Below are 23,933 nucleotides of genomic sequence, written 5' to 3' on the forward strand. Positions count from 1 at the left end.
ATGCGCCTGTAGTCCCAGCTACTCAGGAGGCCAAAGCAGGAGAATTGCTTGAACCCAGGAGGTGGAGGTTGCAGTGAGCTGAGATTGCGCCACTGCACTCCACCCTTGGCTTCCAGAACAGCCCCTTCTCCTGGTTTCCTCCCTATCTTGCTGGCTACTCCTGCCCAGGCACTCTCACTGGGTTCCCACCCTTCATGTTGGGGTGCCCCAGAGCTCTGTCCTAGGACGTCTTCTCCGCTGTAACTACATTCGCTCCCGCAGGAATTCTATCCAGTCTCATGCCTTGAACTCCAATCTTGATGCTTAATTAGACCTCTTTTCTAAACTCCACATTCATTTATCAAACTCAACATTTCTACTTGGTTATCTAGTAGTCCTCTCAAAACGAACCTCTCTAAGACCCCCGACAGTCCCCAAAACTCACATCTACCCAAGGCCTCCTTTGTTATCAGCTGATGGCAAATCCATCCTCCAGCTGTCAAGTCTTTTTTGATTCTCTCTCTCTGTCTCTGTCTCTCTCTCTCTCTCTCTCACACACACACACACACACACACACACAAAGAGCACATCTAATCCATCACACACACACACACACACACACAAAGAGCACATCTAATCCATCAGGAAATCCTGTCACAATGTATCCCCCAACCCATCTGATCACACTAAGCAATTAACATTAACTATTTTAGGTGTCATAATGATATTGTGGTTGTTTTTCAGAGTCCCGTCTTAGAGAGAGGCACACTTAAATATTTAAAGATGATGTCTGAATTCACCTCCAAATAATGGGAAAACTCCTAGGTATATACCCGAGAGAAATGAAAACACATGTCTCCACATGAATGCTTGTAGCAGCATTACTCATAGCAGCCAGAGAGTGGAAACAACCCAAATGTCCACCAACTATGAATAAACAAAATCTAGTACATCCACATGCTATAACATGAACAAATCTTGCAAATATGCTAAGAGAAATAAACAAGTCACAAAAAAACTAAACACTGTATGATTCTATTTATATGAGATGTTTATAACAAGCAAATCCATAGAGACATAAAGCGGATTAATGGTTACTGGGGAGAGCCAATTAGGGCTGGGGGGAAGATAAGCTGAGCTAAAGGGTATGGGGTCTCTTTGGGGGGTGATGAAAATGTTCTGTGAATACACATACCACAAACCATTGAATTGTACACTTTAAATGGATGAACTGTGTGACATGCTAATGATATCTCAAGCTGTTACTGAAAATAATAATGGTGGCCAGGCATGGTGGTTCACACCTGTAATCCCAGCACTTTGGGAGGTCATGGCCGGTGGATCACTTGAAGTCAGGGGGTCGAGACCAGCCTGGCCAACATGGCGAAACCCTGTATTTACTAAAAATACAAAAAAAAAAAAAAAAAAAAAAAATAGGTGGGAGTGATGGTGCATGCCTGTAATCCCAGCTACTTGGGAGGCTGAGGCAGGAGAATCACTTGAACCTGGGACATGGAGGTTGCAGTGAGCCAAGATTATGCCACTGCACTCCAGCCTGGGTGACAGGGTGAGACTGGGTCTCAAAAAAAAAAAAAAAAAAAAAAAAGAGGCCGGGCACGGTGGCTCATGTCTGTAATCCCAGCACTTTGGGAGGCCGAGGCAGGCAGATGACAAGGTCAAGAGATCAAGACCATCCTGGCCAACATGATGAAACCCCATCTCTACTAAAACTACAAAAATTAGCTGGGTGTGGCGGTGCACCCCTGTAGTCCCAGCTATGTGGGAGGCTGAGGCAGGAGAATCGCTTGAACCCAGGAGACGGAGGTTGCAGTGGGTGGAGATCACACCACTGCACTCCAGCCTGGCTACAGAGGGCGACTCTGTCTCAAAAAAAAAAAAAAGAAAAGAAAAGAAAAAGAAAAAAATAATAATGGGAGACAATTGCGAGAGGTATAAACAAAATTAGTCACAAGTTGATAACTTCAATTGTTGAAGTTGGGAGCTGTGAATGTAAGATTTACTATACTGGCCGAGCACAGCGGCTCACACCTGTAATCCCAGCACTTTGGGAGTCTGAGGCAGGCAGATCACCTGAGGTCAGGAGTTCAAGACCACACTGGCCAACATACAGTGAAACCCCGTCTCTACCAAAAATACAAAAAATAGCTGGGCGTAGTGGCGCATGCCTGCAGTCCCAGCTACTTGGGAAGCTGAGGCAGAAGAATCGCTTGAACCCAGGAGGAGGAGGTTAGAGTGAGCTGAGATCGTGCCACTGCACTCAAGCCTGGGCGACAAAGCGAGACTCCATCTCTCAAAAACAAACAAACTAAAAAGATTTACTATACTAATTTTTCTACTTGTGTACATTTTTGAAATTTTCAATAATAAAATGCTCAAAGCACTGTCTCTGAGCTGGATTACTGCAATTACCTCTTAATAGGTCGCCCTTCTTTTACCCTTGCCCACTATGGTCTGTTCTCCCCACCACTGCTAGAACGATCAGTGTAAGACGTAATTCCGATCACATTCTTTCTCTACTGAGAACCCTACCATGGCTCCCCGTTGCCTTCTGCGTAAAAGTCAACCTCCCTACAACGGCCTACAAAGCCCTGTACCATCGGGTACCCCATCCCTTCCTCTCCAACTGTGCTCCCCTCCCTCACTCTGCTCCAGCTATAGTGACCTCCGTGCTATTCCTCTAATGTGCCAGTACAGCCCATTCATTCTCAGATCACAGAAACAGTATGAGAACAGGCAGATGTTGTCTTGCAAAACGAGCAAACAGGCACATGAGATCAGACACCTAGCTGCCAAACTATATTTGAGGCATTTTCGAAGAATTTAACGACCCTGATCGAGCGCAGTCAACTTTGGAGAACAGAAAATGTCTCTGAACTAGAGAAGTCCTCGCACAAGGAGTAGGGTCAGACCCCGCAGTGGAAGAGAAGGGAGGAACAGAAACAGTCCAGCTCGCCGCCCAAGTAACCTGGGTCCTGAATCGGCCCGCCTTGGCCAGTGCTCCAGAAGCGCGCGGCAGGAACGGGCTGGGGCCCAAAACAGATGGGGGAGCCTGAACGTCCGGGGGAGTCTCGGAAGCGGCGGAACACCCACCGATGGAACCCTGTCTTTAGGGAAAAGGACCACGCCTGTCAGCAGAGTCCGTCAGACGTGAGAAGGGTGGGAGCGGCGGACTGTGAACGCAGGTAGGGCCCCGGCGCTCCGAGAAAGTTCCAGTTCCGCGGTCGCCCTTTCCTTCTCCGCTGTCGAAATCCCCGCTTCCGGCTTCCGGTGTCATAGCTGTGGGATCCGGAAGTAAAAACATACAAGCCCCGCCCCGGGAACACGGGAAGCCGGCGAGAAGTGCGAGGTCGCGGTAAGGCCGCATCCCGCTCCGGAGAGAAGTCTGAGTCAGCCAGGCTCTGCAGGCCCGCGGAAGCTCGGTAATGATAAGCACACCGGCCACTTTGCGGGGCGTCACGGCCTACACGCCCCCTCGTCTGTCGGACGGCGGCGTCTAGCCCCGGGGCGCTCGGCCGCCCCGCCCTCTCCGGGGGAGGAGTCAAGAAGAGACTGCCCAATAGGGCCGGCTTGACCCGCGAACAGGCGAGGGTTCCCGGGGGAGCGGCGCGCCAGAAGGCCCCGCCCAGGAGCCGAGGGACAGCCCGGAGGAGGCGTGGCCACGCTGCCGGCGGAAGTGGAGCCCTCCGCGAGTGCGGGAGGCCGCCGAGGCAGGCGGGAAAACCGGACAGTAGGGGCGGGGCCTGGCCTGGGCGGCGATGGGGATGCGGGAGCACTACGCGGAGCTGCACCCGTGCCCGCCGGACATTGGGGATGCGGAGCAGCGGCAGCGCGTATGGCAGGCAGCCGGCGGGCCGGCCTCCAGCGCAGGTGCCCGAGGGGCGGGGCTGGCCTGGGATGCGCGCGCACCTGCCCCGTCGCCGCCCCGCCCGCACGAGGGATGGCGGTCGAGGCCCCGCCCCGCACGCCTCGCCTGAGGCGGGTCAGCTCAGCCCAGGCGCCCGCCCCCGCCCCCGCCCCCGCCCCCGCAGATTAAATGGGCCGGCGGGGCTCAGCCCCCGGAAACGGCCGTACACTTCGGGGCTGCGAGCGCGGAGGGCGGCGGCGACGAAGCGCAGGTAACCGGGCGGGCGGGCGCCGCGCAGCCGGAGGAGCGTACTGCCCGGCGCTACGCCGCGCGGCGGTAAAACACACGCTGTTTGTTCGAGAGGGTCTTAATCAATCCGTTTATACCCCGCACCTCCTCTCTTGAGCCCCTGAGACCCCGAGAGCGAAGGGGACTTGCCGGCCGGGGTCTCCCAGCTTGGCAGGGGGAGGGCTGGAGCTGAACTCCAGCATCTGCATCATGTCCCATGGTCCAGGTCATTGTGGAGTTCCCGCTACAGTCGGGAATGAATGGTCCTGGGCGCGTAATTCCGTGCCCCACAAGGGTTTTACCTGGTTGTCCAGAATTGATGCTGTAGCCGGAATCCACCAATGCTTTGGGTAATTTTGTAATGTACACCCTGAATGAAGGTTGCCTAGGAGAGTGTGGCTGGAGCCCAGAGCCAGCAGTTTCTAACCCATCAAGCACTCCCCAATGCCCAGCCGTTCACAAGGAGTGGCTTGGGTAATCAGGTGTCATCCCGGTGAGACCCCAGAGGAACTCTCAAGAAAAGGGCTAACTTCTCAATGCTCTCCTGTTCTTCTGCCTTGTTAACGAGCCTTTCTTCTACCAGACAGCGTCATGGCAGAGCAGGTGGCCCTGAGCCGGACCCAGGTGTGCGGGATCCTGCGGGAAGAGCTGTTCCAGGGCGATGCCTTCCATCAGTCGGATACACACATATTCATCATCATGGGTGCATCGGTGAGTCTCTCCCAGGCCCCAATCTTAAAAGCCAGGAAGTGCCTGCTCCATGCCTCAGCTTTTCCAACTAATTGTTGCAGGACCACACAGGCTCTGCTAAGTTGAGCCCCTCCTCCCGCTCCTGCTAGTGTGCCAGGATCATCCCAGCTCTACCTGATGTGCATATGCACTTGCAAGACATTTCTTTTTTTTTTTTTTTTTTTTTTTTTGGAGACAGAGATTCGCTCTGGTCGCTCAGGATGGAGTGCAGTAGCCCAATACTGGCTCACTGCAACCTCGGCCTCCTGTATTCAAGCGATTCTCCTGCCTCAGCCCCCCAAACAGCTGAGATTACAAGCATGCACCACCACACCCGGCTAATTTTTGTATTGTTAGTAGAGACAGGGTTTCACCATGTTGGTCAGGCTGGTCTCAAACTCCTGACCTTAAGTGATCCGCCCGCCTCGGCCTCCAAACGTGCTGGGATTACAGGCGTGAGCCACTGCACCTGGCCACAGGACATTTCCGAACCCTGTGCCTAGCCTCTGAATGTAGCCCTTAGTCCTGGAGTTACAGGCTCTTTAGGGACTGTCTAGATGGACTTCTTGGGGAAAACAGGGAATGCTATTCATTCAGTGGTTTATTTCAAACCTCTTCATGCCTTAACAAATGAGTTCCAAAGGCAGGATCTGAGGCCTGATCTCTGCCTCTTCACTAACACTTCAAGTTCTGTCAATACAAACACTCAACCTTTCTTTAAACACTATCTCTTTGCCTCAGTTTAGAAAGCCTACCAAGAAGGTCTGCCTCACCCCACCTGGCCCCAATTGTCCAGCTTGTGGAACCGCCATTTTGCACTCATAGGAAAGACCAAAGAATAGCATAGCATGAGGATTTCCGTGGGAGGGGAAGGAGGGGTGGTCCTAGGACAACCATCACCCCAGACTAGAGCACTCTCCCCTGTGTCCCATGGGGCAGTGAGACTATGCAGGGGCTGGTGGAACAAGGGCTTCATCTCAAATTACACATGGTCTCAGTTTTCACTTTTAACCCTGGATGCACTCAAGAATCTTGTCTGCTCACTACTGTATGACCACCTTTGCCATTAACTTGCCTTGTAACTTGAGAAGGAGCTCTATCAAAACTAGTTAGCTCTGCCACGTTGTGCGCCCCTCAGTGCTGGATGAGCTCAGTGGTTCTTTGTTCACATAGACAACGCGTTGTCACACTTTGCCAAACCTACTCCTTGACACCTTTGTACTTGTGATCAGAACTTAGAAAAGGAGAGCCAAAAAGGAATGAGGCAGCCGAGGGAGAAGGGCTCTGCCAGTGGGAGAGTAAGGAGGGGCCATTGTCTTTTGACTCCCCGTAAGCCTGAGACCCAGGAGAGGTACTCAGGTGGAGCCCACAGTAGATTGGACTTGGCCTTATCCCCAGCCTCAGCCTGGTCCCCTCAGAAGAGCCATACCTGGCCGGGCGTGGTGGCTCACGCCTGCAATCCCAGCACTTTGGGAGGCCGAGGCAGGTGGATCACCTGAGGTCAGGAGTTTGAGACCAGCCTGGCCAACATGGCAAAACCCAGTCTCTACTAAAAATACAAAAATTGGCCAGGTGCGGTGGCTCACGTCTGTAATCCCAGCATTTTGGGAGGCCAAGGCGGGCGGATCACAAGGTCAAGAGATCGAGACCATCCTGGTCAAGATGGTGAAACCCCATCTCTACTAAAAATACAAAACTTAGCTGGGCGTGGTGGTACGTGCCTGTAGTCCCAGCTACTCGGTAGGCTGAGGCAGTAGAATCGCTTGAATCAGGGAGTCAGAGGTTGCAGTGAGCTGAGATCGTGCCACTGCACTCCAGCCTGGCTACAGAGCGAGACTCTATCTCAAAACAAAAAGAAAAAGGCTGAGCGCAGTGGCTCACGCCTGTAACCCCAGCACTTTGGGAGGCCAAGGCAGGTGGATCACGAGGTCAGGAGATTGAGACCATCCTGGCTAACACGGTGAAATCCCGTCTCTACTAAATATACAAAAAATTAGCCGGGCGTGGTGGCGGGCGCCTGTAGTCCCAACTATTCGGGAGGCTGAGGCAGGAGAATGGCGTGAACCCAGGGGGCAGAGCTTGCAGTGAGCAGAGATCGCACCACTGCACTCCAGCCTGGGTAACAGTGCGACTCCGTCTCAAAAAAAAAAAAAGAAAAATAACAAAAATTAGCTAGGTGTGGTGGCACCCATCTGTAATCCCAACTACTTGGGAGGCTGAGGCAGGAAAATCGCTTGAACCCAGGAGGTGGAGTTTACAGTGAGCCGAGATGGCACCACTACACTCCATCCTGGGCGACCGAGTGAGTGAGACTCCATCTCAAAAAAATAAATAAATAAAAAGAGCCATACCTTCATCGGCCACAAACCTTAACAGCTAGGACTCTGACTGTTAAGCCCTTAGTCCAAGAAGCAGACTAAAGGAGAAGGTAACTGAGGTTGCTTTCTCCTCCTTTCCCCATCCCCACCCCATGCTGCCACAAGGACACTGCAACAGAGCAACTCAGACCATAATGATGGCTTACGACTCCAGGCCTTCAGCTCTTATTAGACACCTCATTGAGAGCATGCAAGCTTGCTGTGTGACTTGGAGCAAGTGTTTTCCTTTCCCTGAACCTCAGCATTTCGTATAGCAAATGACAGCTTTTGAAAAGAGTGCCCAGGGTCCTTAGGCTTTTCCAAGCTGATTGTGTCATTTCACTGCCTTCGCCTGTGGCCAGCTTGGGGTTGGGCAACTTTGTTTTGTTGAAATCAGTAGGGTTCCTCTTTGCTCTCTTCTGCTCTGAGAGTGACAACCTGAGGCTTTCAAAGCAGAAATAGGAAGTGCCAGCTCCAGCACTGTGGGTAGGGGACAAGGGGTCCTGTCTCTGAAGAGCCTCGTGGTTTGTTTCTTCCTCTTCCTGCTGGAGGGGGAGGTGGGAGGTGGTGTGCTCAGGCAGCACCTGGAACAGCTCCCGCTCCCAGGCTCCTTCTGCTCTTGATGCCTCACTCAGTGTGGGAGGTAGGCAGGGTGGCACTTGAGGGCACACGATCCTAGAATGTGCTGCTCCAGAAAAGCAGCCCATTCTCCATTCATTCAGCAGACAGTGATTGGGTACTTCTGGGCCACAGCAGCCAGTCCCTGCCCTCCTCATGGGACCTATGTGTTATTGTGGCCAGGAAATCATGGCAAGTAAGCAGACGAGCAAGAGCACAGGCTGGCGTGTGTTTCAGAAGATACACATGGGCCGTGTGTCCCCAGCCTCCCAGAGCACATAGATCCCACGAGGAGGGCCTGGAGAGCACCCACACAGAAGGAAGAGCAAATGCCTGGAGCCCCAAGTTGGGAACAAGCTCAGCATGACCTAGAAACTGAAAGCAGGCAAGTGGCTGGCAGACCCACAGCCTGGGCAAGCGGGACACCCTGGGGCAGGCTGGACCCACGTGGCCTTCCTCTGTCCCTTCCTCCTCCCTGGCCAGCTTACCTCACACTTGCGCACACACCCAGCTTCCTTCCTGGGGGCCCTGATGGCACCTCAGAGTTACCAGGTGGGCCACTTCCCGCCTTCTCAGGACTCCCACCCCTACCAGAAAGGGAGCCGAGGTACTTACTGCCCCCTTCCAGAAAGCTCTGGCCTTGTAGACCAGTGTGCACCTGGAACAGCATCTTTCCCCACCTGATGGGACCTCGATGAGGCCGGAGAGCCTCACAGGAAGTGAGGGGAAGAGACTGGGACTGAGAGTCTGCGGGGTATTCACCTCTCTGGGCCTTAGTTTCCTCACCTGGATCACAAGGGCCATGGGCTTGGGCTTGATGGGCGTTCAGGACGCATCCCAACGATGGGCCTGTGTGAGGGATGACCCAACGGCCCCCGCCCCCGCTTTCCTCAGAACTTTTCTGGGCTGACTTCCCCATTGGTCTGATAAGATTCTTGCTGTGTCATGATGATGTTGGCACTTCCCCAAAGCCCCGGTGACTCATGAGCCCCTGGGTATAGGAGGGAGGCCCTTTTGTTGGTTTTTCAGCTGAACTAACTCAGCAGCCCCCAGGTTCTCTGGCCCCAGTGGCCAGGAACCAACTGGGCCCCTGCCAAGGCCCAGGGCTCCACCCAGGGAGTCTGGGCAGTCCTTGAACCCAGTGACCCTTGGGGATGGGATGGCCCACCCTTGCTGGTCCTCCAGCAGGCATTGCACTCTACCATGAAACACTCATGCCAAGACAAGGGCTGCAGCGATTTGGGTTTATAAAACAGACAGGTCATGTCCTAGGTCCCTTTGCCCTGGCCTAGCCAGACATCGGTAGCTGGAGATCTTCATCATGTCTTGCTTCTGCTAAATCACCTTGTGTCCTTGGGCAAATCCCTCCCTTGCTGTGGTCCTCAGGAGAGAGGAGGGCATGGGGAAGAGGAGAAGCTCCCAGCTGCTTTTCACTAAGGACCCCTTGAATTGCCCCCACCCATGTGGTGCGAGTAGACCCCTGACCAAGCTGTCAGGTTTCCCGATGTTTTTTCGTGTTTGTTCCTCCAGAAAATCCCACTAGAGCGTCGCAGCCAGCTGGGAGGGCAGGGCTACCCCTGAGCCCTCAGGAGAGCAGCTCAGTCCGGCTCAGCTTAGCTTAGCTTAGCTCCCCGTAACCATGGGAGGGAGCGGCCTGCCTTCCCCCACCCCCGCTGTCCTCCGACTTACCTCACCTCGCCTCTCAGGTGACTTGGAGTCCAGCAGATAGTCGGTTGCAGGGGCTGAGCTGAAACAAGGTGAGCAGGTTCAATCTGCAGTTAATCCCAAAAGGAGCAGCAGAAACAAACAGCCTGGAGCGTGGGGCTGCTGTGACTCAGCAGACCAGTCCACTGCCACCAGTACCTTTCTGGAGTCTGTCCCGATGCCTCCCAATCTTCTGGAATTTGGTCATGAGCAAACATGACCTGCTTTGGGTGAGGCTTAGAGATATTTGCAGGCTGTGGTTCTTACTGTTTATTTCAGGGTCCAGTTCCCAGCAAGCTGGTCCTTTCTGTGTGTGGGGCCAACCGTGAGTTGATGTGACATGGGCAGTGTTCCCCTCCCCAGCCTCGCTGATAGCAGGGTGCTGTGAGGAGCTGAGTGAAGGAGCTCCTACCCCAAGGTGAGGGGTCGTCTGCTGGACTTTGAAGGATGCAGCAGTGAGAGGTCCATGTGGCTGCAGTCCTGGCACTGAGCTCACCTGAGGAGGGTCGGAAGCAGAGCAGGGCCCCTGAAGAGCGCAAGCACACAAGGAACCCACACCATAGCAATTTCCCTCCTGGAAGCCCTCTGGTGGCTTCCTAACCGCCTGGCTCTGGGCGGGTGCATTTGTCCTGGTGGCATGGCCCCCATTCTGTAATGGTTTGCAGAAATGGACCCATCTATGGTTGCAGTGCCTGATCGCTTTGAAGAGCATGTCTTCTTTTTTCGTGAGATGGAGTCTTGCTGTCATCCAGGCTGGAGTTTGGTGGCGCGATCTGGGCTCACAGCAACCTCCGTCTCCTGGATTCAAGCAATTCTCTTGCCTCAGCCTCCCGAGTAGCTGGGATTCCAGGTGCCTGCCACTACGCCCGGCTAATTTTTGTTTGTTTGTTTATTTGTTTGAGATGGAGTCTTGTTCTTTCACCAGGCAAGCACTTCCCCTGCCTCAGCCTCCCGAGTACCTGGGACTACAGGCACGCACCACCACACCCGGATAATTGTTTGTGTTTTAGTAGAAATGGAGTTTCACCATGTTTGCCAGGCTGGTCTCGAACTCGTGACCTCAGGTGATCCACCCTCCTCCGCCTCCCAAAGTGCTGGGTTTACAGACGTGAGCCACCATGCCCAGACTATTAGTTTTTACTGTGTTTTAATGAAATATATGTCATGGGCTGGGCATGGTGGCTCACGCCTGTAATCCCAACACTTTGGGCGGCCACAGCAGCTGGATCACAAGGTCAGGAGTTCGAGACCAGCCTGGCCAACATGGGGAAACCCCATCTCTAGTAAAAATACAAAAATTAGCAGGGTATGGTGGCAGGTGCCTGGAGTCCCAGCTACTCAGGAGGCTGAGACAGGAGAATCACTTGAACCCAGGAGGTGGAGATTTCAGCGAGCCAAGATGGCACCACCGCACTCCAGCCTGGCCGGCAGAGTGAGACTCCATCTCAAAAAAAAAGAAAAGAAAATATATGTCATGAAGAACACGAATGGTGCAGGTCTAGCTTGTTGATGACTTTTCACAAACTCAGCACAGCCACAGAAACTGCTCCTAGATCAAGAAACAGAATATGCTCTGCACCCAGGAAGCCCCCTCACCTGGGGCCCTCACAGTCACTGGCCCCCAAAGGGTGATTTCTGACCCACTGCCCTCCCTCCGCTTCATTGTTGGTTTTCTTGCCCTCTTTAGTTGGTGCACAAATCTTAACTGTACAATTGGCTCTACACCCTCATCACAATAAAGGCCATTGTCATCTCCCCAGAAAGTTCCTGGGTACCCATTCCCAACCAGTCTGCCCCTGCTCCAGGCAACTGCTGATCTGATTTCTGTCACAATGGATTGGTTTTGCCTATTCCAGAACTCCATGTGAGGGAGCTCGCAGAGGATTGCATCTCTGATGCTGTGATTTCCCAGTGTTGCTGAGTAGTATCCATTGTATGAATGCACAGTTTGCTGGGTCACGTGTTAATTCAAATGTTTGACATGTTTCCAGTTTGGGGCCACTATGAACTAAGGCTGCTGTGACCATTCGTGTGCAGGTCTTTGTGTAGACTTGCGCTGTCATTTCTCTTGGGTACTACCTAGAGTGGAATGGCCAGGTCACATGCTAGGTGTGTGTTTCACTTGATCAGAGGCTTGCAGACTGTCGGGGAGCACCCACACCACCTCACAGTTCAACCTTAGCTGTTTTCATTTTCTTGCCTTACCGCACTTTTCTTGTTCCTGATTGCTTAAAGGAATTATTAATATTTCAACATTTCCCATAAGTGTGATGCTTGTAGTATTTGTAAGGATGATGGTTTTGGGCGTTTTTATTGTTTGTTTTTTTATTTGTTTCTTTTTTGAGACGAAGTCTAGCTTTGTTGCCCAGGCTACAGTGGTGCGATGTTGGCTCACTCCAACCTCTGCGTCCTGGGTTCAAGCGATTCTCCTGCCTCAGCCTCCTGAATAGCTGGGATTACAGGCACACATCACCACGCCCAGCTAAGTTTTGTATTTTTAGTAGAAATGGGGTTCCACCACGTTGGTCAGGCTGATCTCAAACTCCTGACCTCAAGCAATGCCCTGCCTTGGCCTCCCAAAGTGCTGCGATGACAGGCGTGAGCCACCGCGCCCAGCCATAATGGTATTTTATAGATGCCCTTTATCAAGTTAATGAAGTTCCCTTGTATTCCTCCTCTGATAAGAGTTTTATCATGAATAGGTAATTTCTGAAACACTTTATCTACATTTGTTGGGTTAAACAAGATTGCTAGATTTAAACAATCAAAATAGCAGTAGGCAGAGAGTTCTTAGAGGTTTTTTTTTTAATCTCCTAATACAGTGAATTTCAATGATTGATTTTTTTCCTATGTTAACATCAAACCAACTTTTTATTTACAGAATAAACCCAACTTGGTTGTGATGTGTTACCGTTTTTAACTTTGCAGGATTTGGTTTGCTGATGTTTTCTTTCTTTTTTTTAAAAAGACAGGGTTAGTGGGGCACAGTGGCTCATGCCTGTAATCCCAACACTTTGGGAGGCTGAGGCGGGCAGATCACTTGACCCCAAGAGTTCAAGACCAGCCTGGGCAACATGGGGAAACCCTGTCTCTACAAAAAATACAAAAAATTAGCTGGGTGTTTTGGCATGTACCTTTCAGTCCCAGCTACTCTAGAGGCTGAGTTGGGAGGATTGCTTGAGCCCAAGAGGCAGAGGTTGCAGTGAACTGAGATTGTGCCACTGCACTCCAGCCTAGATGACAGAGTAAGACCATGTCTTAAAAAAAAAGGGGGGGGGGGCAAAAAAGAAAAACTCCTGGGTTCAAGCAATCCTCCCACCTTGGTATCCCAAAGTGCTTGGTTGTGTGAGCTGTGCCCAGCCTGCTGATATTTCATGTGGGATTTCTGCATCTGCGTGTGTGTGTGAATGAGGCGTGTGGGTTTTCCCATGTGCCTTTCTCATCAGGTTTCCATACCAAAGCTCTGTAGGCCCCATAAGGTGGCTTGGGAAGTGTTCCCCTTTCTTCCTTCTGCAGGAAGAGTTTGCTTCAGGCTGGAATTCTCTTGTGCTTGCATTTTGGTAGAACCCACTGGCAACACTCTATGCGAGGGGGTGGTTTATGTAGGAAGATTTGTGGCCATTGCCCCCTCTCAGGTCCATTGCTCTGTTTTTTGTTTGTTTGAGATGGAGTTTCGTTCTTGTAGCCCAGGCTGGAGTGCAATGGCCTGATCTTGTCTCACCGCAACCTCCACCTCCCAGGTTCAAGCAATTCTCCTGCCTCAGCCTCCTGGGTAGCTGGGATTACAGGCATGGGCCACCATGCCCAGCCAATTTTGTATTTTTAGTAGAGATGGGGTTTCTCCATGTTAGTCAGGCTGGTCTCGAACTCCTGACCTCAAGTGATCTGTCCACCTCGGCCTTCCAAAGTGCTGGGACTATAGGCGTGAGCCACCGTGCCTGGCTGTTTGGTTGTTTTCTTGTTTTTTGTTTTTTGTTTTTCGAGACGGAGTTTCACTCTTGTTGCCCAGGCTGAGGTGCCGTAGTGCAATCTTGGCTCACTGCAACCTCCACCTCCCGGGTTCAAGTGATTCTTCTACCTCAACCTCCTGAGTAGCTGGGATTATAGGCATGCGCCACCTTGCCCAGCTAATTTTTGTATTTTTAGTAGAGATGGGGTTTCATCATGTTGGCCAGGATGGTCTCAATCTCTTGACCTCATGATCCACCCACGTCGGCCTCCTAAAGTGCTGGGATTATAGGTATGAGCCACCGCGCCCAGCCTGTTTCTTTTTTTATGGAATCTCGCTCTTTTGCCCAGGCTGGAGTGCAGTGGTGTAATCTCAGCTCACTGCAACCTCCACCTCTGGGTTTCAAGCAATTCTCCTGCCTCAGCCTCCCAAGTAGCTGGGATTACAGGCTTTATTTATTACAGGGATTATTAGCCACCACACCTGGCTGATTTTTCTGTTTTAGTAGAGACGGGGTTTTGCCAGTTGGCCAGGCTGATCTCAAACTCCTGACCTCAGGTGATCCGCCTTGGCCTCCCAAAGTGCTGGATTATAGGCGTGAGCCACTGTGCCCAGCCCCATTGGTCTGTTTTAGTAGGTTGGATTTTTCTAGAAATTTGTCCATCTCATCTAGGTTGTCAGACATGGAATAAAATTCATAAAACCCTCTCTTGTTTCCTGTCTGGGGTTTTGTCTTATTGTAACAGTTGTTTATGCCCTTTTTAAAAAGCGGCCATGCCAGACGGTTGTCTGTTTCTATTAGTCTTTTTCAAACACCAACTTCCGGCTTCGTTCATCTTTTCTTTGGGTTAGCTTTTCATTTTATTAATTTTACTTGTCATTATTTCCTTCCTTGTAATTTGGCTTGCAATTCTATGCTTTTTCTCACCTTTTTTTTTTTAATTTTTGGAGATGGAGTCTCACTGTTGTCACCCAGGCTGAAGTGCACTGGCACAATCTCAGCTTACTGCAGCCTCCGCCTCCCGGTTCAAGTGATTCTCCTGCCTCAGCCTCCTGAGTAACTGGGATTGCAGGTGCCCACCACCACACCTGGCTAATTTTTGTATTTTTAATAGAGATGGGGTTTTGCCACATTGGCTGATCTTGAACTCCTGACTTCAGGTAATCTACCCACCTCGGCCTCCCAAACTGCTGGGATTATTTGTGTGAGCCACTGCGCCTGGCCCTTTTTCTCACTTCTTAAGTGAAATGCTTAGCTCCTTATCTTTGAGCCACTCTTTTTTGCTAATGTAAGCATTTGAGGTCACATCTCATAAATTTGGCTACATGATACTTCTGTCATCCCTTAGTTCTACTGAATTGAATTTTCAGGTTTTCTTCTGGAACACAGGAGATGCGTTTATGCCTTCTGGGTCAGGGGTGGAGGGCTGGCACAGGCTTGAATCTCGGGGCTCTTCTGTCTGTATATCAGGCAAGACAGATATGCTTATGACCCAGTAGTGATCCTGAGTAGTGCCCAGATCACCAAGGGTGGAGGATGATGTATGTAGGTTGTGTCCCCAGCCACTTCTAACCACACACCTATTCCCTCTGCCACAGGGTGACCTGGCCAAGAAGAAGATCTACCCCACCGTCTGGTAAGTGTGTCCCCCCACTGCCCTTGTGACCTCCCGCCAGGGACAGGCCTGGTCCTGCCCTGCCCACACTGGTTACGGCTGTTCTGCCCTCAGGTGGCTGTTCCGGGATGGCCTTCTGCCTGAAAACACCTTCATCGTGGGCTACGCCCGCTCCCGCCTCACAGTGGCTGACATCCGCAAACAGAGTGAGCCCTTCTTCAAGGTGAGTGGCTTCAGGGCCTCCCTCGGCCTGGTTCTGCCCTCTCTGACAGCCCCCAGCATGGCCAGCTTCGGGTGGCCACCAGGGTACCTCTCCCCATCCCATCCCAGGATGCTCTCCTCGCCTCCTGCCCCGCCCCCCCCCCCCCCCCCCACTCTTGTACTTCCTTGAGACCCCCATTACCAGCTCCATGACCAGGACTCACGGGTCCTATCCTGTTGTGCTCTGCTGCGTTTTCTCTGCCAATCACAGTTAGGTGTCATGATTTTGGAGAGAGAGCTTTTTCCAGTGTATTTCTCCCAGGTCAAAATGTCCTGAAATCTGGCCTGTGTCCTAAGGCACAAGGGTCCCAGCCTGGGACAGTGTCTGTGCTGCCTGCTTTGGCCTCCCTCCCTCTGGATGTGCAGAGCTGCTGAGATGGGGCTGAACCCAGTGTGGGACGGGGACACTGACTTCTGAGGGCACCCTCCGTGGGCCTCCAGGGAAGACCCTCCACTTCCCTGGGACAACACACATGAACTCCAAGACGGGCTGACATCTGTCTCTGTCTGTCCGTCCGTCCGTGTCTCCCAGGCCACCCCAGAGGAGAAGCTCAAGCTGGAGGACTTCTTTGCCCGCAACTCCTATGTGGCTGGCCAGTACGATGATGCAGCCTCCTACCAGCGCCTCAACAGCCACATGAATGCCCTCCACCTGGGGTCACAGGCCAACCGCCTCTTCTACCTGGCCTTGCCCCCCACCGTCTACGAGGCTGTCACCAAGAACATTCACGAGTCCTGCATGAGCCAGATGTAAGGCTTGTCCTTGCCATCCCTTCCTGCCTCCCAGGCTGGCCCAGGCAGTGCTCCCCACCGCGATTGTGTCCAGGGCCGGGGATCTAGGCAGCCTGTCTGTCCCCTGCAGCATCCATGGTGCCAGGGTCATCCCCACTGGGACCACAAGATGGCAGCATCGCTCCACGAAACGCTCACCACCTGCCTGCTCTGCTTCCCCAAAGGCCTGGCCAGGCCGCAGGGTGGCAGCCTCGCTCGGCGAGTGCAGCATGGCCCACGCTGGGTGGCTTCCCAACCCAGGCAGAGGCTCTTGTTTTCTGGCTGGCTTTGAATGCAGGGGTAGTAAAGCAAGGGTCCTCTTCTCATTTTCAAACCAATGAGGAAGCCATGCCTTGGACGCCTCCTCCTTCTGCTCCCCTATGGGCCTTCAGGCTACTGCGACCCACTGGGGACCCAGCATGAGGCAGGAGGGGAACGGGCCCCCAGCAGCATGCCAGCAACACCACCCTGGCACCCAGGGTAGGAAGGCTTCCCGGAAGGTGTTGAGCCAGAGGGTCACCTGGGAACACAAGGCAGGGGAGGTGGCCATGGAGGTGAGGAGTTTCTGACCCCTACTCCCCTGGGAGGGCACCTGAATGATGCAGCTCTGACCCTCACTCCCTGAAGAGGGGTTCAAGGAGGTAACACAGCTCCGGGCTCCCAGCAGAGGCTGGAACCGCATCATTGTGGAGAAGCCCTTCGGGAGGGACCTGCAGAGCTCCGACAGGCTGTCCAACCACATCTCCTCCCTGTTCCGTGAGGACCAGATCTACCGCATTGACCACTACCTGGGCAAGGAGATGGTGCAAAACCTCATGGTGCTGAGGTGGGGCCAAGCCCTGGCTGGGGGACCAGGGTGGGGGTGGTGCTCAGGGGCCTCACCTGGCCCACTGCCTCCCCGAGGACGTATTCCTCCAGAACTTGGACAAGGGTGACCCCTCACATGTGGCCCTTGCACCACAGAGGACCAAGGGCGGTTCCTCCACCTTGCCCCTCCCCGCAGATTTGCCAACAGGATCTTCGGCCCCATCTGGAACCGGGACAACATCGCCTGCGTGATCCTCACCTTCAAGGAGCCCTTTGGCACTGAGGGTCGTGGGGGCTACTTCGATGAATTTGGGATCATCCGGTGAGAGCTCTTCCCCTTTCCTGGGAGGCTGACACAGGTGGCAGAGCCAGTAACCCTGCAGGGCTGCCCTTCCCTGTCTTGGGGAGTTCCTCCTCACCATGCAGTTCAAAACCTGAGTGTCTGAGCTGTCAGACGGGGCTGGAAAGGGCTGCACCCCAACTCAGCCAAGCACCCCAGGGTTTCATGATTCAGTGACAGCATCACCACGTCCTTCCTTGATTTAAGGGGACCTGGAAGACAAGGAGGGCCAGGAAGTGAGTCTTGCAGCTTGTCACTAGGAAGCCTTGTTTGGGGCCCCCACGCCCTTGAACCAGGTGAACAGGGCCGGGAGCTAAGGCGAGCCCCAGCCTCTTCTGTCCCCAGGGACGTGATGCAGAACCACCTCCTGCAGATGCTGTGTCTGGTAGCCATGGAGAAGCCCGCCTCCACCAACTCGGATGACGTCCGTGATGAGAAGGTGGGGGGTGTACCCCAGTCCCCAGGACCATGCCCCGTCACGGGCCCATCTGTGACGAGGCACTGAGCAGGGGTGTGCATGTAGAGCAAGTGTCCTCAACCCCGGAGAAGTCACCAGCTCTGAGCACAGCTTGGCCTCCCAGAGGTGACCTGGACTGGCGGTCACGAAGCCCAAGTTGTCATGTCCCAGGTCTGACAGTCACTGTGTGACTAGGGAAGGCCATTGCCTCTCTGGGCCTCAACTTGTCCATCAGAATAGACTTGAGATGGACCAGGGTAGTCCTGGAGGGCCCTCAGGGAGGGGCCCTGAGTTGGGCCTCTGGCAAGGTGAGCAGAGCCAAACAGGGGCCTTCTCCTGCCCTGAGGGCCGCGCATCTGTGGCCAGAGTCATCCCTGCACCCCAGCTCAACACCCAAGGGGCCCATTCTCTCCCCTGGCTTTCTCTCAGGTCAAGGTGTTGAAATGTATCTCAGAGGTGCAGGCCAACAATGTGGTCCTGGGCCAGTATGTGGGGAACCCCGATGGAGAGGGCGAGGCCACCAAAGGGTACCTGGACGACCCCACGGTGCCCCACGGGTCCACTACCGCCACTTTTGCAGCCGTCGTCCTCTATGTGGAGAATGAAAGGTGGGATGGTAGGTGACGCCTTCAAGGCCCAGCAAGGCGGAACTGGGCATGCCCTCGGGAGACACCCCTCGCTGGGGTCAGACCTGCTTACTGCTGGGCAGGGGAGCCAGCCGTGCGGGACACGGGACCCTGCTACAGTTGCTTTCACGTTTGCCTGTGTGGGCACTGGAGCTCCCACCGAGACACTCACGCCCTGGTCCACACCCCGAGAGCTGGTGCTGAGGCTGCCCTTTCCACCACGCAGGAGTGCCCTTCATCCTGCGCTGTGGCAAGGCCCTGAACGAGCGCAAGGCTGAGGTGAGGCTGCAGTTCCATGATGTGGCCGGCGACATCTTCCACCAGCAGTGCAAACGCAACGAGCTGGTGATCCGTGTGCAGCCCAATGAGGCCGTGTACACCAAAATGATGACCAAGAAGCCGGGCATGTTTTTCAACCCCGAGGAGTCGGAGCTGGACCTGACCTACGGCAACAGATACAAGGTGCCCCACAGAGAAGGAGCAGCATGGAGGGTGGGCGGCCTGGACCCGGGGGACTCAGCATGGTGGCAGGCAGTGACGTGAGACACCCTCACCCTCACAGAACGTGAAGCTCCCTGACGCCTACGAGCGCCTCATCCTGGACGTCTTCTGCGGGAGCCAGATGCACTTCGTGCGCAGGTGAGGCCCAGCTGCTGGCCCCTGCGTGCCTGTGGGGAATGGGGTGGCCTTTGCCCTCCCTCCTTCCCTGTGTGCCAGCCTCCCAAGCCCCACACCATGTACCCTCAGCGACGAGCTCCGGGAGGCCTGGCGTATTTTCACTCCACTGCTACACCAGATCGAGCTGGAGAAGCCCAAGCCCATCCCCTACCTTTATGGCAGGTGAGGAAAGAGTGGGGTCTGGGGGCAGAGCCCAGCAGGCAGGGGCGGGTTGAGGGCGGAGCTGCCTCATGCCTCTGCTCCACCCGTCACTCTCTAGCCGAGGCCCCATGGAGGCAGATGAGCTGATGAAGAGAGTGGGTTTCCAGTATGAGGGCACCTACAAGTGGGTGAACCCCCACAAGCTCTGAGCCCTGGGCACCCACCTCCACCCTCGCCATGGCCACCCTCCTTCCCGCCGCCCAACCCTGAGTCGGGAGGACTCTGGGACCATTGGCCTCAGCTGCACATTCCTGGCCCTGGGCTCCGGCCACCCTGGCCCGCCCCTTGCTGCTGCCACTACCCAAGCCCAGCTACATTCCTCAGCTGCCAAGCACTCGAGACCATCCTGGCCCCTCCAGACCCTGCCTGAGCCCAGGAGCTGAGCCACCTCCTCTGCTCACTCCAGCCCAACAGAAGGAAGGAGGAGGGTGCCCATTCGTCTGTCCCAGAGCTTCTCGGCCACTGGGACTCACTCCTGAGTGGGGCCTGGGGCAGGAGGGAGGGACAAGGGGGAGGAAAGGGGCTAGCGCCCACGTGAGAGAACCTGCCTGTGGCCTTGCCTGCCAGCCTCAGTGCCACTTGACATTCCTCGTCACCAGCAACATCTCGAGCCCCCTGGATGTCCCCTGTCCCACCAACTCTGCACTCCGTGGCCACCCTGTGCCACCCATAGGCAGCCTCCCTGTTACAAGAAAAGCAGAAGCAGCAGCTGGGACTCCTCCCAACCTCAAACCCTGCCATTAAATCTGCAAACAGCCCCTCCTGTCCCCTTGTCATTTGCTTCCCTGAGGACCCATTTCCTCGTCCCACTCCCTGAGTCACCCGGGTGCTTCCTCTGTGGCCTCCCCACCTTGGGCTCCTCACCTCTCGTTCTGACCCCATGTCCAGCCGTGACTATGCCTGGTGTCGGAGACGCTTCTTGAGTTCCCCTCCACTCCACGCATATTGTCATTGTGAGACCGGTTTGAGGTGCAAGGATGTGGGGTCACCTTCCACTCTTACTGTCCATGTCCCTGCCCCACCCAAGATGGTTTTCGGCAACACTGCCAGTCCACAGATCCCAGAAGTATTTAGGAAGGAGAGAGGGTGGGTTTTGTAACTGATATCAGAGGCCAAGGGGGATGGGATGGTCCACAGTGATACGCAGCTACGGCCCGGCCGCCCCTTCCAGGCAGAAGGGCCCAAGTTTGGGGGCTGCCAAGCCACGTAACCAAGTGCCACACACCGGGCAGCTCTCAGCATAGGCTGATTTTCCCAGTTCTGGAGGCCAGAGTCCATGTTCCAGCACTCTCGTCAGAGGCCCAAGGGGAGGGTCCTTCCTGCCCTCTCCAGCTCCTGGGGAACCAGGCATCTTGGGCTGGTGGTCACCTCACTCCACTCACTCTGTCTTCTCATGGTCTCACCATGCTGTGGCTTCTCTTCTGTGTCCTCGTAAGGATACCACTCCAGTATGACCTGCTTCTAACTCAAGTAATGATACTGCAGACCACCTATTTCCAAATAAGGTCACATCGGGAACTCCCAGGAGACATGCATTTGGGGGCCGCTGTTCAGCCCCTACACTGCTCCCCACACGGGCAGCAGCCCCTGGGTATCTCAGTGCAGCATGTGTCCTGCCAGGGAGATGGCAAGACCAGACACTATGGTGCAAGACCTGTACTCGTGGCCTCGGTTCTAGGAGGTGAGGCCAGCAGGGAACAAAATGACCAGGTGGTGCTGGGCTTTGTCCTTTGCGGAGAGCAAACCAGTGGCCTGGAAGTGGCCAGGGAGGAGTGTTCTACCTGCAGCATGGGTGAGAACGTGCTAGGCTGGAGGAGGCCTCTAGTGAGACCTGTGGCAACAGGGACACACGCTGCATCCCGGTGTTCAATTCCTGCTCTTCCTGTCCCCTGCATGGGGAGTGGCACCTCTGAGTTTTCAGAGGGAGGAAGTATATGAAGTTCACCTGGACCCTAGATAAGTAAAGGAGCTTGATGGGGACCAAGGCCAGGTCATGGGCTCTTACGGGCTCTGTGTGCATAAGATTGGAGGCCAAGCTTCGGCCACAGGGGCAGTGGCTTTAGTCCTCTGTCCTGGTTCCTGTGGGCTCCAGAAGGGGCTGTGGCAAGGCTGAAAGCTGGGTCGGGCTGGGGACTGATGGGGTGTGGCAAGGCTAAGCAGGTTAGATTCCAGGACAGGGCATGACACCCAAGTAAGGCTGGGTGCAGCAGCTCACTCCTGTAATCCCAGCACTTTGGGAAGCCAAGGTGGGCAGATCACTTGAGGCCAGGAGTTCAAGACCAGCCTGGCCAACATGACAAAAATATTTCCCTACAAAAAAAGATACAAAAATGTGCCGGATGTGGTGGCGGGCACCTGTGGTCCCAGCTACTTGGGAGGCTGAGGCCGGAGAATCATTTGAACCTGGGAGGTGGAGGACCATCCACTGGCACCCAAACTCAACAGGCAACTGTCCCTTCAGCTCTGAGCACCTACTTGGGTGGAGGCAGGAGGTCCCAGGTGAGGGCAGTGCTGGGGCCACAATGGGAGAGAGATGAGAGATCAGGCCAGGGCATTCCACTGTTGCCTCAGTTGCAGGTGCCTACACTGAGACAGGGACATAAGCCCCAGAAAACACTACAGGAGCTGTACCATGAACAAGAAGGCAGTCCTCCCCAGCCCCCTGGAGCTCACAGGAGCACTGAGGCCCTTGCCTGTGAGCCCAGATCCACCCTGGTCCATTCCACAGTGTGACTCACTCAGCCTGCCCGACCCCTGCTGACCAGTTCAAGGCTGGAGCCTTGTTTTTACCCCTTCTCTGTCTGCAATGCCAAAGAATTCAGCTGCAATTTGCTTTTTTTGTTGTTGGAGACTGGATCTCACTCTGTTGCCCAGGTTGGAGTGCAGTGGCTCAATCACAACTCACTGTAGCCTCCGCCTCCCAGGCTCAGGCATCCACCTACCTCAGCTTCCTGAGTAGCTGGGTCTATAGGCGTGAGCCACCACGCCTGGCCCGCAATGTCCTTTTTTTTCTGAGATGGAGTCTTGCTCTGTCACCCAGTCTGGTGTATACTGGTGTGATCTTGCCTCACTGCAACATCCACCTTCTGGGTTCAAGTGATTCTCCTGCCTCAGTCTCCCAAATAGCTGAGGCTAAAGGTATATGCCACCACGCCCGGCTAATTTTTGTATTTTTAGTAGAGACAGGGTTTCATCGTGTTGGGCAGGCTGGTCTCGAACTCCTGACCTTAGGTGATCCACCCGCCTCAGCCTCCCAAGCTGCTGGGATTACAGGTATGAGCCACTGCGCCCGGTCTGGCAATTTACCGGGTTTTTTTGTTTTTGTGTGGGATTTTTTGTTTGTTTGTTTTTGAGACAGAGTGTGGCTCTGGCACCCAGGCTGGAGTGCAGTAGCACGATCTCGGCTCACTGCAACCTCTACCTCCCGGGTTCAAGCGATTCTCCTGTCTTGGCCTCCTGAGTAGCTGAGATTACAGGTGCGCACTACCGTGCCCAGCTAATTTTTACTTTTAGGAGAGACGGGATTTCCCCATGCTGGCCAGGCTGATCTCGAACTCCTTACCGCGTGATCCATCTGCTTCAGCCTCCGAAAGTGCTTTTACAGGCGTGGGCCACCGTGCCTGGCTGCAATTTAGTCTTTTTTTTTTTTTTTTTTTTTTTTTAGATGGAGTCTTGCTCTGTCGCCAGGCTGGAGTGCAGTGGTGCAATCTCACCTCACTGCAACCTCCACCACCTGGGGTCAAGCGATTCTCCTGCCTCAGCCTCCCGAGTAGCTGGGACTACAGGTGCCTGCCACCCCACACAGCTAATTTTTGTATTTTTAATAGAGACGGGGTTTCACCATGTTGGCCAGGATGGTCTCGATCTCTTGACCCCATGATCCACCCGCCTCGGCCTCCCAAAGTGCTGGGATTACAGGCGTGAGCCACTGCACCCAGTCAACAATTTACTCTTAAGTGCACTCTACCTCGTGGGTCTTCAGAGGCCCTGGATTGGTATCTCATCTCTCAAGGTTTCACCCCACGTGGGAGTGGGCAGGAACTGGAAAGAGCCCCCCTGCCAGACCTCTGACACTCGCAGTGTACTCAGAGCTTCACCTCCCAGCCCAGACCTGCAAATTAAGCCAGAGGAGAATTTCAAACCTAGCCTGACCCCTTCACACTGAGTCCCAGGTGCCACAGCAGCACAGAGCCAAATGCCTTAGCTCCTCTGCTGCCAGTGTCTGACATCACATCAATTTGCGTCCAGCAACCACTGAAGCCAACAATGTGAGAAGCCCAGAGAGTACTTAAAACTCTCTCCAGCTCCTCTCCCTCCTTCCATCTGAGCCTGGCCCACTGCTCGGTGGCTGAGCCAGAAAGGGATGGGAGTGGAGAAGGCGTCTTCAGGCTGAGCTGCGTGGCGGCGACTGTTGCATCGTCTGCTCTGAGGAGCAGAAAAGGAGAGGGAGAGGCACAAATGGGGCGGGGCTGACTTGGGGCCTTTATTTTCTAGGCTCACCACTGCTCTCTCCCTGTGAGAAGCAGCCGGAAGGGATTGTCCTTCCTGTGCTGCAGGAGGAGAAGCTGAGAAACTCAGCTATGAGACCTGACCAGACTATCCCAGGACCACACCCAGACATACAGGCCAAAGCTGGGGTCCCTGAGAAGGCCTCTTGCCTCCTAGAGCTTCACTGCTTTCCCCTGCT

The 23,933-nt window shown here is 54.3% G+C and overlaps 2 protein-coding genes across 12 annotated transcripts in view; one reads left to right on the forward strand and one right to left on the reverse strand.

Moving 5' to 3' along the window:
* LOC140710815 (NF-kappa-B essential modulator-like) overlaps positions 1 to 9,670 on the reverse strand; it is a 34,162-nt gene extending 24,492 nt beyond the window's left edge. For 3 of the 6 annotated variants that reach the window (XM_073013302.1, XM_073013303.1, XM_073013301.1), the window contains exon 1: positions 8,623 to 8,723. In XM_073013302.1, the coding sequence (XP_072869403.1) occupies positions 8,623 to 8,640 (18 nt within the window). In that variant the 5' untranslated portion in view covers positions 8,641 to 8,723. Of the gene's footprint in view, positions 1 to 3,090; positions 3,307 to 8,622; positions 8,725 to 9,525 lie in introns of those variants that run through there. The other 3 variants (XM_073013300.1, XM_073013298.1, XM_073013299.1) reach the window with 3 other exon arrangements.
* G6PD (glucose-6-phosphate dehydrogenase) lies at positions 3,315 to 20,004 on the forward strand. 6 transcript variants are annotated; one of them, XM_007993170.3, is made up of 13 exons: positions 3,315 to 3,419; positions 4,716 to 4,843; positions 15,089 to 15,126; positions 15,220 to 15,328; positions 15,899 to 16,116; positions 16,802 to 16,963; positions 17,141 to 17,266; positions 17,630 to 17,723; positions 18,171 to 18,357; positions 18,594 to 18,829; positions 18,930 to 19,006; positions 19,115 to 19,207; positions 19,305 to 20,004. In XM_007993170.3, the coding sequence occupies exons 2-13, from the start codon at positions 4,724 to 4,726 to the stop codon at positions 19,393 to 19,395; spliced, it is 1,551 nt and encodes a 516-aa protein (XP_007991361.1). In that variant the 5' UTR covers positions 3,315 to 3,419; positions 4,716 to 4,723; the 3' UTR covers positions 19,396 to 20,004. The 6 variants fall into 6 exon arrangements, with proteins under 6 accessions (XP_007991361.1, XP_007991362.1, XP_007991356.1 ...); XM_007993171.3 differs by having other exon boundaries at positions 16,805 to 16,963; XM_007993165.3 differs by lacking the exon at positions 3,315 to 3,419 and adding an exon at positions 3,648 to 3,867.
* The last annotated feature ends 3,929 nt before the right edge of the window (positions 20,005 to 23,933 follow it).

This window comes from Chlorocebus sabaeus, chromosome X (assembly GCF_047675955.1).
Source record: "Chlorocebus sabaeus isolate Y175 chromosome X, mChlSab1.0.hap1, whole genome shotgun sequence".
Taxonomy (NCBI): domain Eukaryota; kingdom Metazoa; phylum Chordata; class Mammalia; order Primates; family Cercopithecidae; genus Chlorocebus; species Chlorocebus sabaeus.

Bases quoted from the DNA above. Each gene is read 5' to 3' on its own strand.
- G6PD (XM_007993165.3), top strand. From the start codon at position 3,756: ATGGGGATGCGGGAGCACTACGCGGAGCTGCACCCGTGCCCGCCGGAC. The intron at 17,267-17,629 runs GTGAGAGCTCTT...TTCTGTCCCCAG, and splicing joins GATGAATTTGGGATCATCCG to GGACGTGATGCAGAACCACC. The intron at 18,830-18,929 runs GTGCCCCACAGA...TCACCCTCACAG, and splicing joins CCTACGGCAACAGATACAAG to AACGTGAAGCTCCCTGACGC.